At 35.9% G+C, this 18,230-nt stretch overlaps 1 protein-coding gene across 1 annotated transcript; it reads left to right on the top strand.

Annotated features, from left to right (window-relative positions):
* Positions 1–1,943: 1,943 nt before the first annotated feature.
* Positions 1,944–17,974, top strand: LOC113238732 (transcription factor CP2-like protein 1; the record flags this gene model as incomplete). The annotated part of the gene is made up of 9 exons (XM_026475570.1): positions 1,944–2,044; positions 3,640–3,732; positions 6,483–6,591; positions 8,189–8,366; positions 9,931–10,032; positions 11,051–11,158; positions 13,488–13,619; positions 14,119–14,238; positions 17,904–17,974. Coding segments are annotated over exons 1-9 (998 nt in total), but the record flags the coding sequence as incomplete, so codon positions are not given.
* Positions 17,975–18,230: the final 256 nt, after the last annotated feature.

Here is an 18,230-nt window from a genome sequence, read left to right as displayed (position 1 = left end):
CACAAGGACAATAAACTGCTGCTAGGCTGCTTCTATATCTTTAAAATATGTAAATATTGTGTATGTAGAAATAAAATGTTATGTAATTGTATGTTATTATATATTATACATATGTGTATGTGTATATGTATGTATGTGTGTATATATATATATATATATAAATATTATATATATATATATGTATTTATTATATTGTATACGTGTGTATATTTAGAAGTATAATATGTTGTTTAATAAATTCTATATGTCTGTGTAATTATTTTTATCTAGCACCCCCGCTTTTATTCATGTACAATCTCTCTCCATCCTAAGGTTGTCTGGAAGAAATCGCTGTAAGCGATAAGACCGCCAATTGTTACCCGAGTAATGTATTTAGTTTTGTCCTGTATACTGTAATCTGTATATTGTAATGTGGTGCTAACAATAAAGAATTTTCTATCTATCTGTCTATCTATCTATCTATCTATCTATCTATCTATCGTATCCCAATCGAACGTTTCACTTGAATCTTCTGAATAGCTCGAAAAGCTCCCCTCGATCCGAGAACGATATCCCATCGAACGATTCGGTTAAAATATCGAAGAGTTCTGAATCGGGGCCCAGGAACCACTCCTTTTGTAGTGTGCAACCCTGCGTGTGACTTTAATAAAAATTAAGAAAACGAGGGTAGTTGCTCACCGACGCCGCTTGCGCCCGCAGCCGTACTAAGTGATCGGGTTGCCAGGGCTTTGGCGCGCAGTCCCTGTCGAGTTACCGCTGCGGAATCTCATGAATAAGGACCACAGACTGGTTCGAAACAATTTTGCTCAACACGTTATGAGCAAAAATTTGACTAAAATACGTGAGTTATCTGTTAGTTTAGTTAATATGTGAGCCTCGTGGTGGTTTTCTATTTAAAAGTGGTAAATGTAAAAGAGTTTGTTCAGGGATGTACTGCCACCTTACCTACCTCTGCCGCCAAGCAGTAATGTTAGTTGGAAGAAATCCCTTTAGAGGATAAGCTCGCCTTTGTTTATTTATTTTTATTTATTTATTTATTTCATACAAACAAGGCATAGAAGAGAACATAATACAATTTCTCAACAAACTATGAAAGCGGTTTGTTGGCTATGTTACACTCACAATCACAAAACTATAGTGTACCTAATACGAGTACATTTAACAAAACCAGTGTAGAAATTACTAAATTTACATGCTTTCAGGAAGTTATAACTTTTAATATTTTTTTCAATGTGAATTTACTTAACAATTCTCTGCCACCCAAAAAATCGAATTTATTAAATATAATTGGCAAAAGATGTCTATTTCGATACTTTACGTAGGACCCCTCCTACGTAAAGTATCGTATGTCGAAATTGCTAAGTTTACAGGGGAGCGTTTTAAAGTTCTCCGTTTTATTTGGCAAAACCTCTTTACTGACATACAGTGATCATCTAACCGACATCTAGGATTTTACAATACTCTATGTGAGTAACGAGCTTTGCCGAATAAAACTGAGAAATGCTAAAGTCACGTGTTATGCTCATTGCAGTGAATTCAGAACTTTAAAACCCTTCCCTGTAAACTTGGCAATTTCGACATACGACACTTTACGTAGGAGGGGTCGATTTATTCTTTTTCCATAATGTTATTTACTCTGTACACTAATATTTTAATTGTTTCTTAAAATTTATAATTTACTTTGTGGTTCAATAAAGTGTTGAAATAAATAATGTGGCATTACTGCGGTTCGATTTTGAAAGGGTGCTGTTGAAATTACAGGCACATGGGACTTGTCAACTTGGGCGAAGGGATCTTAGGGGCAATATCTTTGCGATTTAAATCTCCCAAGTGGCACTGCAACTGTTATGGATAGGCGTGTCGCTTACCACCAGGCGCTAGGCGCACGACTTGTTCTTGTTGTGTATAAAGGAAATAGAAAATATATTTGTTCTTCTTTGATTAAACTAGGTGAGCAGCATGCTGGTGGACAGCAACCGCGAGGGTATGGAAGAAGGGTGCCAACCATCCCCTCCTCACAGCGCTGCTATGATGACACAGCACTGTAAGTATCGTCTAATATTGTACCAAAAAAAAAATCAAAAATGTTTTATTCAGAAGCTCAATCATTACATTTATAGTGGTGTGGGTCGAGACTCCCTCTTAAGTATGTAAATACCTGTGCTAGGTGTTCCCGCTCTTCCATATAGTACAGTAATTATGTTAGATTGAGGTTACGCATCAAAAATCTGCCGTCCACTCACTCCAACGCGGCTAAGTGACAAATGGTCAAATATCCGTTTGAAGTAGCAAAACATAGAGCATAAAATTCTTTTTTAAAAATAGCTAAAATTAGTTAACACAGTTAGTTAAAAGTGGGTTATGGTTTTTTTTATGTATCTCCAAAAAAAAAAAATATTTTGTCACTTAACCGGGTTTTCTTTATATACATTATGCAAAATTTTTACAGTAAAAGATTCATAATATTGAATGATTCACAGATTATAGAATATGTGTGTGTGTGTGTGTGTGTGTATGTGTAGATTGTAAGAAATAACTTTAATACAGTAATGTCTGATGAGTGTTAAAACACTTATTGTAGAGTTGATGGCCTAAGATACCACTACCATTTGGTTCTGAGTAGCTTAGTGTGAAGAAAAAGTGTTCAACAAACGTAACCTTTAAGCGTGAAACACACAGAGAGCGGGTGCGAGTCGGGCGCGTGTCGGGTCGGGTGCGTGTCGGGTCGGGAGCACGGCGGTTGTAATTCCGTATATTTATATGGACGACAACACACTACGCACGGGCGCGGGATTAGCGCAGGTCGAGTCGGGAGCACGGTGGGTGTAATTCCGTGGTTTTATATGGACGACAACCATCGAGTGTATAACCAGAAATAGAGACAAAATAAGGGCCATTCATACCTGGCAACTCATCAGGCAAATGGGGCTTATATCACTTTTAAATATCAACTCTCGTATGCGCTAAATCACAAATTAGAAAGCTGAAATAGTACAGCGCTAACAACTGACCTGTGTGTACGCCTTCGTATATTACTAAAATATTCTGTATTTATTGTAATAAAGATAATATCTCTAACAATGGGGGCTGTTCCATTCGATGGTGTGGGAAAAATAGCAAAATATCTAATTACAAAACTAAAGGACTCACATTTCATAGGTTCACATTTCATAAATATTAAATGTGTAATTTTGCAATTTTCGTCCATCATAGCAAAGTTCATGTTAAAATGGTCGATTTGAAGTGAAACAATTGACGACGCCGGTCAATTGTTTCGAATTCGGGATGACCAATCGGAGTGCAGTTGTCACAGTAATGATTTGGCAGAATAGTTTTCAAACAAATTAGGTGACATTTCGTCTCTAATTCTGGTTATATACTCGATGACGACAACACACCACGAGGGACAACACATAACACACCACAATTACACCCGTCATGTACCCGACCCGACACGCGCCCGACCCGCACCCGCCGTCAGTGTGTTTCACGCTTAAATCTGTGAGCCGTGAAATACATTTTGGTATGAGTGCCAGATTGTATCATTAGTGAATGCCGTTTTAAGAAACTTTTATAAACAGTTTTTTCGTATACACTGTTCACAGCTGATTAATGGTGACAAATAAATTATTGTTGCAGCGGGCAGCTCTGAAAGCATGCAGTGCCAGCCTATAGTATCAGCTGTTATGCCGGTCAGTGGTTACCACTCGCCTACCGGACTTGAGAATAAAAGTAAGTTCATAAAGACTAAAGGTTATTAAAACAACCACAGCGACACACTACACATGCACAGACACATTATCACATTAATACACAAATTAACACGCACAGGTTAACACGCCCAACGTTTTCGTTTAACTGCCTCGGTGGCTGATCGGTTACCCTGCTGGAATGCCGCGCAGACGTCGGGTACAACCCCCTCTAATTGTTTGATATATTATTTATTTTCAGTTTTATTATTAAGAATCGATACTCTCAGCAGAAGGTCGACAGGTGTAGAGTTGGTACTCTCACCACAAATGAATTAAAATTCAGGAAATAAAAAAAAGAACTGAATTAATTATGAATAATGTTTTAAACTGCCTCTGTGGCCGAACGGTTACCATGCCGGACTGCCACGCAAAGGTCCCAGGTTCGATTCCCAATCCGGGAGAAATATTTTTAAAGCCGACATTTATTTCTCTCGTGAGTTTGGGTGTAATTTGTTGTTGTCTGTGTGTGTCCATGGCACCCGCGACACAGGGTTTCCTAATTAGAGATGGTTAATGTAATATATAGCTCAAATTATAACGTTAAAATAAAAAATAATTATAGCAATTTTAATTTGAAAGACATGAAGGTGCTAAAATTATAAATAATTTTTTTCACTTTGGATTTGGAGTACGTTAAGAAAATTAAACCAAATGCCCTTAGCGACAATTTTACAATATTTCAATGCCATACCATCAATCTATCCATGCTCCACTTACGCAGCTAACAAACAAAAATCCTTCTACGTCCTGAGTTATCTCCCTTAATATTTCATAGGTGGCACTATATTCTATGTGAAAATTGCGGCTTTTGTCATTGGTTGAACCTATTATAATGTGAAATACTTTCACATATTATTTGTAGCATTTAACGTTTGGTGCGCAACGTGAAATAGCTGATTGGTTTATTGATGTTAAATTTCACGTTTGAGTACGCTAAGCGCTAATGCTATATTTAGCACTTAGCAAGTATTATAATTGTAGTTGTGTTATAAATTATATTTTTGGTTACGTTTTAATACGACTTTGAGCTAATGGTGGAACGTTAGCAAAATTTCGTGTGGTGAAGCGATTTAAATTAAGATATAATTAAACTTGGATTTATTTAGTTAGTTAAGCGTTTGTTTAATCAATAAGTCATTGTAATATTTGTATATAAAAGTACGAGTGTGTGCGTTATTATTAATTATTATGAGTGTAATTTACTGTAAACAACCAGTGTAAAGTTTTGTGCAAATTGTAAATAGTAAATTGTTAAAGTATGAAGGGAAGCTCATTGATTTATCGTCTATAACCTGTAACCACCATATTATGTAATAGTTACAAAACAAATGAAGTTGGTCGTAACTAACCATAAAAAACTGTAAACTATTCTATAGATAGACCACAGATGCTATACTTAACAAGTTAGCGCACGTCAACTGTTTCACGTTTCTTTCCATTCGTTACATTATCACACGAACTTGCGCTGCTAAAAATTATAATTTTATAGCGCGCTATAAAAATTTAGCATTTAGCGTGCTATGCGAATATAGCGGTTAATCTCATCTCTATTCCTAGCGCGGGGTTATATTGAGTGTGTGCGTTATTATTAAATTATTAAGGGGCCTTGTATGTATACGCTTTTACATATAATAAGATTCCGATTGATATTCAAATTTGCCATTCACGAGATTTAAAACTATAGAGAATCAAAAACTTTACACCAAAGGTTTATTAAATAGCTTCTGCGTATTCGGATGACAAAAATCCGTGGTAGTGACTCGTTTAGCTCTTCCAGGTAGTCTCGATCTATGATATTTGAAATAAATATTATAAATGATCAATGTACTCAAATGTATATTTGCAAAGAGCAGCCCCTAGAGTTTCTTGCAGTGGCGAGGCGTCCGTATAACTCAATTCCCATCGGTTTGCCAAAAATGTTCCACATATACATATATCATCAAATATCGTTATATTATAAATATTTTAAAGTAATTTACTACATTTTATTGTCAATTTTATATGCAGAATAAATTACCCATTGAAATGTAGTGTATTAAGTAGTATTTTTAACCGACTTCAAAAAAGGAGAAGGTTCTCAATTCGACTGTATGTTCTTTTTTTGTATGTATGTTACGCGATAACTCCGGTATTTGTGAACCGATTTTCATGATTCTTTTTTTGTTGGAAAGGGGGTACTTCCATAGTGGTCCCATTTTATTTTGAAGAAAATCATCCACCTCGAAGGGTGGCTGTTCACGCATGAAGATTCATTTTTATAAATAGCGCCTAACTTCAATTTAGGAGCAATTACTTTAATGGTTGATTTTGCTATTTCTCCAATTCAAGGCGTTTTTCTCTCGATATACTTTGTGTAGTGTCGTAGTGAGAACCTATTTTTATTATCTCCAGTGTCAAGTCCTGTATAGTGGCGAACTAGGGGATATTTCAATAAAACTTGGCAAATAGACGTAATTCCACGTACTTTTGAGGTCGGTTTTTTTAGTACTCTGTACTGAGATTATGTGTTCTAATAAGTGTTGTGTGTAAATGGCGCCACCGGCGCCACTTTTTGTTAATGTAAGGTGTGTTTTTGTTTTGCTCGGGCTTTATTAATGACAATTTTCACGCCTAGCCACTGGTTTCTTGCTCAGTCTTCTAAGGGGAATCTGCCTTACGAATGCGCAGTAGAGTTTAATATTAAATAAAGATTATTTTGGCTTTGACTTTCAAATCTTTTTTGTATCGCAGACGCAGGTCTCCTAATGTGTTCGCCAGCAAGTACCCTGGATGGTTTCCTGCACTCTCCTATACAACATCATATGCAACGCGTTGATTCCAGTTTCAAAGATGATACAAGGTAAAATATTTTTCACCTCACTAGCTCACAAAGGCTTTCTTTCTCATTAATAAAATTCGAACTTGGTGATGGATTGTGATGCACCTAACATTTTCTTTCGATGAAAAAATAAAGATTTTCACACGTTCAACTACGCGATTTGTCGTTCATTACTTATTTGTGTAATATAAACCCGTTGGTATATTTTATTCTTATTATTGTTGACATTAAATTGAAAACGATAACTAATTATGTTTATTAAATTATTTTAATTCGCCGAAGAACTAAAATAATTTTTAATAATCACGCAAAATTGTAAGTACAAGCAAGAATAAAAATTGATGAGGTGCAAATTCAGAACGCATCCGAAGGTAAACTTTTTCTTTTGATAAAAAACCTGATGTTTTATGGTTCAATTGTTTTTCTTTCGTCTACCATTTTCCTCGCTGTAGTGAGGTGAAAAGTTGTGTTTCGCTCGCCAGTAAAGTTGTTTTGCGTCTCGTGCCTTGAAACCCTCGCTATAGTCAGGAATCTATCCTTCGCTTGTTCAGGTTTCAATACAAGCTTTCGCGTCTATTTTTACTATTCCATACCTATATTGCAAATTTTAACAGCGTAAGAATTTCGTATCTTTTTTCATTCCACTACGAAGGCGTTTTAACCATCCTTGATGCACTGCTGAATACAGATCCCTTGAAAGTTAATGTGACCAACAGAATAATAAATACAGTAGAAGTGCGTAGTGGGCGTGGTACGCGCGCCAACAGTACGAAGTTCAATACACTTGAGCTCAGTCAGCCATTTTCGCTTTGTACGATATGGTCGTGTCAATTATCTCACGCAAAACCTAAAAATCGTAGAAAAATGCCTTATTTTGCTACTATATCATAGTAGCAGTAGAGGTCCTTGTGAAAGAGTTCGTCCAGAGAAGTACTGTCACCTTACCTATTTCTGCCGCCAAGCAGTAATGTCAGCATTATTGCGTTCCGGTTTTGAAGGGTAAGGGTGGTGGTGAAATTACATGCACATGGGACTTGTCAGCTTATGTAACATCTTTGCGATTTAAAGCTCTGAGTGGCACTGCAACTGTTATGGACAGGCGTGTAGCTCAGACGCAAGACTTGTTCGTCCCGTTACTTGATATTATGTTTAAAAAACAAAACAAAAATACTTTGGAGTGAAAAAAGTGTTAGTCACACCTGTAATATTTTCCATGGCGGTGTTTCACGTCAGCGTTTAGTCTTATTTTACGTAATTTTAAAAAACTTTCCATTTTCAGTTTATCGTATTTTTTTTATAAGAAATGAAAGTAAACCTTATGCTATCTCAATATAGTCGGCTTTTTTTGACAACGTTAATCATTCGTCATCTCATAGTCTTTTAACTATATCCGCTAGGTGGCACCACATTGAATGAAATTTCAATATAAGCCACAGCCTCTGTTTGAGACGCGCTACGTCTACCCCTTAAGCTTTTTATACATATACATTGATACTATCACCTAATGGGTTAGGTAGAGACTACGGATCTCCACTTACTGCTTACCTCTGCTCTATTAAGACTTTCTATTGAGAGTAGTATTGTAACAAACAATGTTATTATTTTGTCTTTCTCTAAGCTACGACGCTACTTACCTCGAATACATTGGTAGATTCCAATACGTGCTGGCGGCTGCGACCTCCATCGCCACGAAGCAGAACGAAGAGAGCCTTACCTATCTCAACCAGGGACAACCTTACGAGGTCAAGCTGAAGAAACTTGGCGATCTTTCGCATTATAAAGGGAAAATTTTGAAGGTACACTTCAATTTGTCTAATTTTAAGAATTAAAGAAATTTTTTTTGGTGTTCAATCTTGTATTAATAATGACATCGAGTATATAACCAGAAATAGAGACGAAATATCTGGTGTCGTCAATTGTTTCACTTAAACTCTTCCAATTTAACTTGAACTTTGCTATATTGGACAAAAAATTGCAAAATTACATATTTAATTACCGATGAAATGTGATTCCGTTTGTTTTGTAATTAGACGTTGATGGACAACCCTCCACAGTTAGAGATATTATCGTTATTACAATAAATATAGAATATTCTTGTAATATGTGGGGACGTACACACAGGTCAGCTGTTGGCGCTGTACTGTTTCAGCTTTGTAATTTGTAATTACAGTACAAACGAGTTGATATTTAAAAGTGATATATATACATTGACTTACAATTATATGGACGTCGGGTCCGCGCTAAAAGGTGTCCGCACCTTTAAGGCGCTAACATCGTATACAGAGCGTCAAACTCCGCTTTAGTCTTCATTTGTTCGACTGACAGCGCGATACTGCGATGACATTACAATTTAAATTTCGAATAGGTTGACTTGGGACATTTTTTTCGTGGTTTTTGTATTAGACCCGTCGTCCATTTATTTGTAAGTCAATGGTGATATAAGTCCCATTTTCCTGATGAGTTGCCAGGGATGGATGGCCCTTAATTTGTCTCTATTTCTGGTTATATACTCGATGAATAATAATAACAAACTAGTGGAGTAATTTCACAAAAAAAAAATAATTATGTCTATCACATTCTATTTTTAAGTTTCTGACTTCTCTTGAAGAATTTTTACTTTATCAAGTCAGTCATGGGAGTAACACTTTCATGTTTTAGATGTTTAATTAATTAACAATGCTCTTTAGTCTATTCCGGCTTCTGGAACAATACAGAACAATACAATATTTCATCACCGTTATATATACATATTTAAATAAATAAGTTTTATAATTTTTAAGTTTGTTAGTACTAATGTAATCAGTTATTAGTTCTAAGATAGTATTTGTCAAAACATATAACCGAAACTTGAAATTTACGGGGCGAGGAATATAAAGTGGAAGACTATCATAAATAGAACATGTTCTGGTAGGCCAGCTGAAAAATATGTGGGCTGGATTGCCTTCATCCAGGCCACATTCTCAAATTGAGCTATCCCGTATTCTAAGTTTTGCCAGATGGACCGGAGTGCAGGCATGACCAATACGAAGTCGGCAATTGAATGTTAATAAACTTAATATTACAATTATTAAAGCGACATTTCTAGTCAGCCGCTGGTAGCTATAAAGGTATCTGGCTGAGTGAAGAGAAACTTTCATAATTTTCTCACAAATGGCGCTACATTAAAACAATAACCAAAAATCTGCAACAAGCACATAGATAATTCATAGCGTATGCTGGTTCGTAGCTTAGTTAGGAGTGCGTCAGTCACGGTTTGGCGAGGTCTCTGGTTTGAGTTCAACCGAATCAAATTAATTTTTCTTCTTGTTTGGTCGAATATGGTTTCAATAATATTCAACTACATATTTTTGTATGTCACAGAGTGTGATCAAAATCTGTTTCCACGAGCGCCGGTTGCAGTTCATGGAGCGTGAACAGATCGCGCAGTGGCACGCAGAACGTCCCGGTGAACGAATCATAGAGGTAAGTTGCTTCTTTATGACGATATGAATTTGTTCACTGATTATATTTAAAACTACACCCTTGGATGTAATCATGTTGTAATAACGCCACATCTGAAAAATTATCACTTTTTAGGATGGAGGTTTTCATCACACTTGCTCGTAGTATGATTGCATGATGACTAACCAGACTATAATGCCGCAAATAAGGCCCTTGGGCCTTTTTTCTTCCCATTACAGTCATGGTCGGTGCAGTGCCCCTCAGATCTTTGTGATTTACAGCTCTGAGTGGCACTGTAACTGTTAGGGACGGGCGTGTCGCTTACCATCAGGCGCACAGCTTGTTTGTCCCATCACTTAATATTATTTTAAAAAAGTAACAAAATACAATTGATGTGGACACATCGAGTATATAACCGGAAATAAGGGCTATCCATCCCTGGCATCTCATCAGGCAAATGGGTCTTATGTCACTTTTAAATATCAATTCTCGTTTGCACTGAAATCACAAATTATAAAACTGAAATATAATATGTCTCTGTATATTCCAAAAATATTTTAATATCTCGTAACTATGGGCGGCTGTTCCATTCCGTGGTGTGGGGAAAAACAGCAAAACCTCTAATTACAAAACAAACGGAATCATATGTCATCTGTAATTAAATATGTAATTTTTGATTTTTCGTCCATTATAGCAAATTTATCAAAAACCTCTAATTACAAAACAACCGGAATCATATGTCATCTGTAATTAAATATGTAATTTTTTATTTTTCGTCCATTATAGCAAATTTATCAAGTTAAACTGGTCGAAACAATTGACGACACCCGTCAATTGTTTCGATTTCGGGCTGGCTAATCGGAGCGCAGCTGTCACCGTAATGAATTGGCAGAATAGTGTTTCAAACAAATTAAATGACATTTATAGGTATATAGCTAGCCGTTCGCTTGGTTAAATGGGTTGATAATTCATGAAAGCACTTGTGACGTATAGTCACTTGTCACTTTATTGTACCAACGATTTTGCGTTTTTGTTCCAGGTGGATGTTCCCCTCTCCTACGGCCTAATAAGAGTCGAACAACCAGCCTGTCTGAACGCTTTACACGTGTACTGGGACCCTACCAAAGATGTCGGGGTATACATCAAGGTAAACACGTTTAATTGACCCTTGTCAATTTATTTCTTCTATAGCCACGAGTATTAATATTAGATTATCGTCCCAGAAGTGTATATCGACCCCTCCTGCGTAAAGTATCGTATGTCGAAATTGCCAAGTTTACAGGGGAGCGTTTTAAAGTTTTGAATTAACTGAAGTGAGCATGACACGTCACTAATAAATTGTAAAATGATAAAATAAATTGTGTTGTACATTTAACCGATATCTAGGATTTTATAATACTTTATGTGGGTAACGAGCTCTGCCGAATAAAACTATTATGCTCATTTCAGTGAATTCAAAAGTTTAAAACGCTCCCCTGTAAACTTGGTAATTTCGACATACGATACTTTACGTAGGAGAGGTCGATATGTGTAGTGACAATGGCGACGCCAGAAATTGACATTTCTAAGAAAAAACTTAGTACATTACGTGACTTTATATACGAAGATTAGACAACAACACCACATACGTTGCTCTGATCCAAAAGCAAGTAGCTAAAGCACTTGTGTTATGGAAATCGGAAACAACGACGGTACCACAAACACCCAGACCCGAGACAATGTAGAAAAGTTAGTTTTCTACCCGGGACCTCAGAGATGGGGACACCATGAAAATTGATGTGCAAATCACTCGATCACGGAGGCCGTCAAGATGTTTTGTTTAAAACGTTAATTTGTCAGTTTCTGGCGTCGCCATTTTCACTACGCGTATACAATAAGGAAGCGTGCGCTTGCGTACGATCGGAGGAAAACTTTGATTACTAAAAAAAAAAAATTACTATAGAAAATACGTTATTTTATTTTTTCCTTTGAAAAATATGCGTTCGCGCCGCCGAAACGCCACCGCCGCCGACACTTTGTCGTCAATCATGTGTATCTCATATCTAATTAATATTGACAATACTTTTTATGATTCTAACTTTTCTATTTATTATAACAAAGATCGAACCACTAAGAAAAATTCGTTCGATCCATCTAGCTTCGAACCAGCATCCTCGGGCAATACGTGTCATATGCTCTGCCAATTAAGCCACGGAACGAACCAGCGGACCTTACGAATTTTTCTGAATGAATTGACATTTGACCTCACTATTGCAATCTGTCAAAACGGCTATCATAGCGTGCCGGTAATGTAGGTAGCGATGGTAGCTGTAAAGGTACCTGAAGAAATAAATTTCTTACAGATGGCGCTACGGCTAAAAAGTCGTTGAAAAACCAAATACAAAGATACGACGCAAGGACGTAGAAAAATTCGTGAGGTCCGCTGGTTCGTTCCGTGGCTTAGTTGGTATAGCGTCTGGCACGGTATGCTAAGACGTCGGTTCGAATCCGGCCAGATCGAAGGAATTTTTTCTGAGTGTTCGATCTTTGTATTAATAATTATAACAAACTAGTGGAGTAATTTCACACAAAAATAATTGAATTCAACAAAAATTTAAATTACATCTATTTGCTAAGTTTTATTGAAATCGGCTAACGGAGAGTCGGTGAAATCCAATAAACCGGATTCATCCGTTAGAGGTGGAATATTTTCTTGTAATTTCAATGGGACCGCTGAGGCCAACCCCTTTCCAACAAAAAAAGAATCATCGAAATCGGTTCCCACATTTCGGAAAACTACAGTTGAATTGTGCACATCCTCCTTTTTTGAAATCGGTTTAAAAGTTTTCATCAATTTTAATCTCAAAAATTACATTTTTCATTTATTGAGGAAAGCCGCTAAAGTCACTGGCACGATAGATAATTTACAGCGTGTACTTACTTGTATTTTTTTACAAGAAGCCGGCGTTCAAGACGTTCAAGAAAGACAGCAATGATTTTCAAAAAATTCAAAAACCTTTTTCTGTAGCTTGCGACGTTTCAAACGGAACAGTAAATAAGGTTTTAAAAGAATATGATAAAAACGATAAATCAATTCCTTTTCCTTTATATTTTTGTTAACTTGCTTATTGACATGGAGTAAATGTTATTAAAAATAGGGAAATAGTTTTACAGCTCTATATAGTTTACACGAAAATAAAAACAAAACAGCAATAAAGAATGTTGTTCAAAATTATAGACTTTATCTAATAATTAATGGGCATGGAAATTAATGTTCGTGTGCGTTCGGAGATCCGATGTCTGGCGAGGGACATTGAGACAATAGAAGCACTGTACGATGGGACATATTGGTTGAACACCTCGGTCTTCAGGCATTGAGGGATTCTAGACTTGAACACATGTTCCAACCTATTCAAGATTGAGTTCCTCTCGTGATATATTTCAATGAACATTATTACTAAATCTTTTTTTGTATAACACCGTGTATATTTTTGCAGCTCAATTGCATATCGACTGAGTTCACTGCAAAGAAGCATGGCGGCGAGAAGGGAGTGCCCTTCCGCATCCAAGTGGAGACATACCTCACAGGGGATGAAGAACGACTTCACGCAGCCGCTTGCCAAATTAAGGTTCTATTACAGCCTACTATATCGACCCCTCCTACGTAAAGTATCGTATGTCGAAATTGTCAAGTTTACAGGGAAGCGTTTTAAAGTTTTGAATTCACTGAAATGAGCATAACACGTGACTTTAGCATAGAAATGCTAAAATAAATTGTAAAATGATAAAATAAATTGTGGTTGTTCATGTAACCGATATCTAGGATTTTATAATACTCTATGTGAGTAACAAGCTTTGCCGAATAAAACTGAGAAATACTAAGTCACGTGTTATGCTCATTCCTTGTAAACTTGGCAATTTCGACATACGATACTTTTCGTAGGAGGTGTCGATATACTCCCGAACACAAAATTCAACCCACCTTGCATTTTTTGTTTATCACACCAAGTATGTAACGTAACGGGACGAACGAATCGTAGCATGTAAGCGACACGTCTTTCCATACAGAGAATAGATGTTTTGTCAGGTGAATATGAAAACAATAAAGCGTTTTAATTTCGTTAACAGGTTTTCAAGTTAAAAGGCGCAGACCGCAAGCACAAGCAGGATCGCGAGAAGGTAATGCGTCGTCCACGAGCAGACTTGGACAAGTATCAACCAGGGTGTGAAGCCACGGTGCTTACTACAGTAAGTGTGCTATCCCTCTTAATTTTATGGGTGGAAAAAATCAATGATTCATGTAGGTAAAAGGTAATTACCCATCGAGTATGTAACTAGAAATAGAGACGAAATAAGGGTCATGCATTCCTGGTAACTCATTAGTGATACATCACTTAGAAACATCAGCTCTCGTTTGCACTGAAATATAGATGCCACAACAACTGACCTGTGTCTCGGTATATTCCAAAAATATTCTGTATTTATTGTAATAAAGATTATATCTCTAACAAAGCCGTGCTGTTTCATGTGGTGGCGTGGGGAAAAACAGCAAATCTAATTACAAAACAAACGGAATCAAATTTCTTCGGTAATTAAATATGTAATTTTGCAATTTTCGTCCATTATAGTAAAGCTCAAGTTAACTGGTCGATTCGAAGTGAAACAATTGACAACATCCGTCAATTCGAGTTTCGAATTCGGGCTGGCCAATCGGAGCACAGTTGTCACAGTAGTGATTTGGCAGAATAGTTTTCAAACAAATTAAATGACATTTCGTCTCTGTTTCTGGTTATATACTCGATGGTATAGAAAAAGGTAAAGAAGTATTATTTTATTTTTCTTAATATGAATAACTGCGTTGACTGTTTTTTTAAACCTGAGCTGGGAATCGAACTAACTATAGTCTGTCTTTTTTGAAAACGGAGTAAAATGACAGTTCAATGTGTAAAAATAAATGCAGTCGATAAATATTCTATCGACTATCGACTGAATATTGGCTTATGGAGTAAATAGCAGAACCCTCTTTCATTTGAATTATTCTCGACGAATTATTTTTATTCATCCAATTACTAAGCACAAGTTCATTTGAATTATCAATTATTGTAAATGTATACGTACGTACATACACTGTATTTAGAACTATGTTTATGAAAAATACAAAGAGGAGACATATTTTAAAGTTTTTAATTTTAATTCAATATCGATAATCAACTGCGGCTATTCTTGTCAAAATGTATATGAATAAATATTAATCTCGATACTAGTAGATCAAATGTCACAATAAGAATAAAGAAGGCAATAACGTAATTAATAATCATTAGAACGTCGTAACACAATTCAGTCATTTTTGGCAAGATTTTATCTTTCCCAATTATCGATAATACTATCGACAACAACTACATAACTATTTGAAATTTTATGTAAAGTGGCAACCCTACAAATGTCATTTTACTCCGTCTTCAAAAAAAGACAGACAATAAAAGTCCAAAAAATAAACACTCACTATTTTATTGTAGTAATCAATTGGATCAATGGTAGGGACAAAATTTCTCCAATAAACATTGCGTCTTACCGTTAAAGAAGTCCTTGAAATCTAATATTACCGTCGACTACACGAATGACACATATATATTAAGATACACAACCTCAAATGGCTTTGCTTGATTTCGCATAACAGCGAAAGTGTTGAATTAATCACTTTGAAAAAATATATAGTAAAATTGAGGGTGTACACTGATTACTATACGGTGTGAAAACACGATACCTAAAAATTTTCACCATAGAAAAAAAAAACACAAACTCACCTCGAAATTTTACAAGAAAACCGCTGCATTCAATAGGTACTTTACATAATTATTCTTTACATATACCAATGATTTTTTTTGTTATATCAATTGAACTAAATAGAACAAGTATACGATATACATTTTTCAAATTGCTTTCATTCCGTTTGTAAAAAAATAAATTCAGAAATAAAGCCAATGCAAAATGAACCGTATTAGTAGAGGAAAAAAGTCTGAACTCGAGCTGTGGTTGTATAGACTCTTCGTTACTAAATATGTAATATTTTACAACCTTCAGAGATTTTATCCTTATCATTGATCTTATCTATTAGTACATTTACCTTATGTGGTGTCTGTGTGTAATGTATATAGACAATATATTTACAGATTAAAAAAAAAAGTTAAGTAAGTTTTTTTAAAAGGGAGATGAAACCAATTGCCTCCGTGGCCTAAGGGCGCGCTCCCACTATGTCGTCACGTTTTATTATCGTTGGACGACTGTCGTGTCTAGCCTGTTCCCATATCACGACTATCTGTTGTGAACGATTTTTTATCGTTGAACGACTGTCGTGACTAGCTGTTCCACTAGATCGTGACGACAATAGGAGCTGCGACAATCTGTCGGCACGTTTTTATCGTGACGTTTTTTTATTGTCCGACGACTGTCGTTCTAGCTGTTCCCACTGTAACGACAGTTTGTCGTTGTAATGATAAAAAATCGTGAACGACAGTTAATCGTGTCATGCTATATGTGAACAACTTCATTTAAATATACAAGCCACGACACTGTAAACTGCACGACAATCTGTCGTCACGACATAGTGGGAACGCGCCCGATCGGTTACCATGCTGGACTGTCACGTAGAAGTCCCGGGTTCGATTCCCGGGCTGGGGGAAATATTTCTATGTCTATATTTTATTTACCTCGTGAGTTGGGGTGTGATTTGTGGTTGTCTATGTGTGTCATGGCACCCGCGATACAGGGTTTCCTAAGTGCGGGGCTAAAAAAAACTACTTGCAATAGAATTATCGTATTTGGACTGTTTAAATTAGTTTTGATAAGTTGTTAGCTTACAGATGGTGACTATTGAATTTATGGAGTACACTGTTTTGTATCAGGGGTTTTTTAAATTAAAATGTTTCAAACCAAACAATTTATAACTCTTTAATAAAGCCACATCTTTTATACTTACTTGAAATATGGAACAGTGCATCGAAAACGAAATTCCAAGGGCTCCAATTTTTACAAAATCAAATTGCTACTTAATTACCCATACTTAATAACAATTGAACAGGTATACGAAAAAACTAAAATCATGAAAATTCAACATTTTGCACTGTTAATACAATAGTGTACTAACTCAAAATGTGTACTCGCCAAATATACTGTTATTTGCGTAAAGACTTACAAAAACTTTTGTCTCATTTTGAGTTAAGTAGACATCTTTCAGTTGTTTCTTACCATATTCTAATGACGCTTTTATTGACGTGTCGAGAATCAAATGTTACCTTCGGCATTAGTATAATCTCGAATTTCACCTATTTTGAGTTACAACACTATTGTAATAGCAGTGCGATTTGTACAATTACACAACATGCATTCTTATTCGTAAAATATTACACAGGAACATTCACACTGGGCTTTACATTCGTAAAAAAGACAATCGCGTAAGTACAATATTAGCTGCAAAGCCAATCATTTAATTCTGGGCATGATCTGAGACGACGATAGGTTTAGAAGGAGTGCATATCTTTAACAAACTGCCTTCAAATGTAAAAGATGCGGAGTCATTTAGTTAGTTAGCCACAAATCAAAATTGTATAAACATATTAACGACCATTTAGTACTGAAATAAATATTTAATTTATATAATAATAATGTAAATTTGTAAACAGTTAAACTTTTAACTTATATTTGTATCTAATGGTAGTATTTCATTGTGTAGTTTATACCACAGCTTGGATTGGAATATTTTTAACTTACTGATTAGTTTTTAAGTTCTCATTTAAGTGACAATTGTCTTAATGAGAATAAACTATCTTTGAACTCAAACAAAATTCAGTGTGAACGTCACGGGTTATGGAACCATATTATGGGCGTGACCTAAGCTGCGATTTCTTTGCAAACAGTTACCAAACGACGCGTTGCTGCCACCGCCGTCTCTGGTCACCACTTCACCGCCATATTCATCTGAAATGTGGTGAGTACATTCAAAATATCACTTGGAGTTTACCGCGAGTAAAAGTGCGCGTACCATTTACGCAGCTTGCTCTGGTGAGCGGTTTTACAACAGCGTACAAAGACATATTTAGCATCACTAACGTTCATGTTATATAAACAATACGATATGACACGAATCTAAATGTTGTAGTAGTATAGTATAAATGAAATAGATGGCGCTTATATTAATAATAATAAGATTTTTTAAAAATACGTTTACGTTTTTTTTAAGTACT

This window comes from Hyposmocoma kahamanoa, unplaced genomic scaffold (genome assembly GCF_003589595.1).
Source record: "Hyposmocoma kahamanoa isolate Upper Pololo Valley unplaced genomic scaffold, ASM358959v1 97914, whole genome shotgun sequence".
Taxonomy (NCBI): domain Eukaryota; kingdom Metazoa; phylum Arthropoda; class Insecta; order Lepidoptera; family Cosmopterigidae; genus Hyposmocoma; species Hyposmocoma kahamanoa.
The sequence above is the reverse complement of the archived record's forward strand: the minus strand, read 5'-3'. Positions and strand labels throughout refer to the sequence as shown.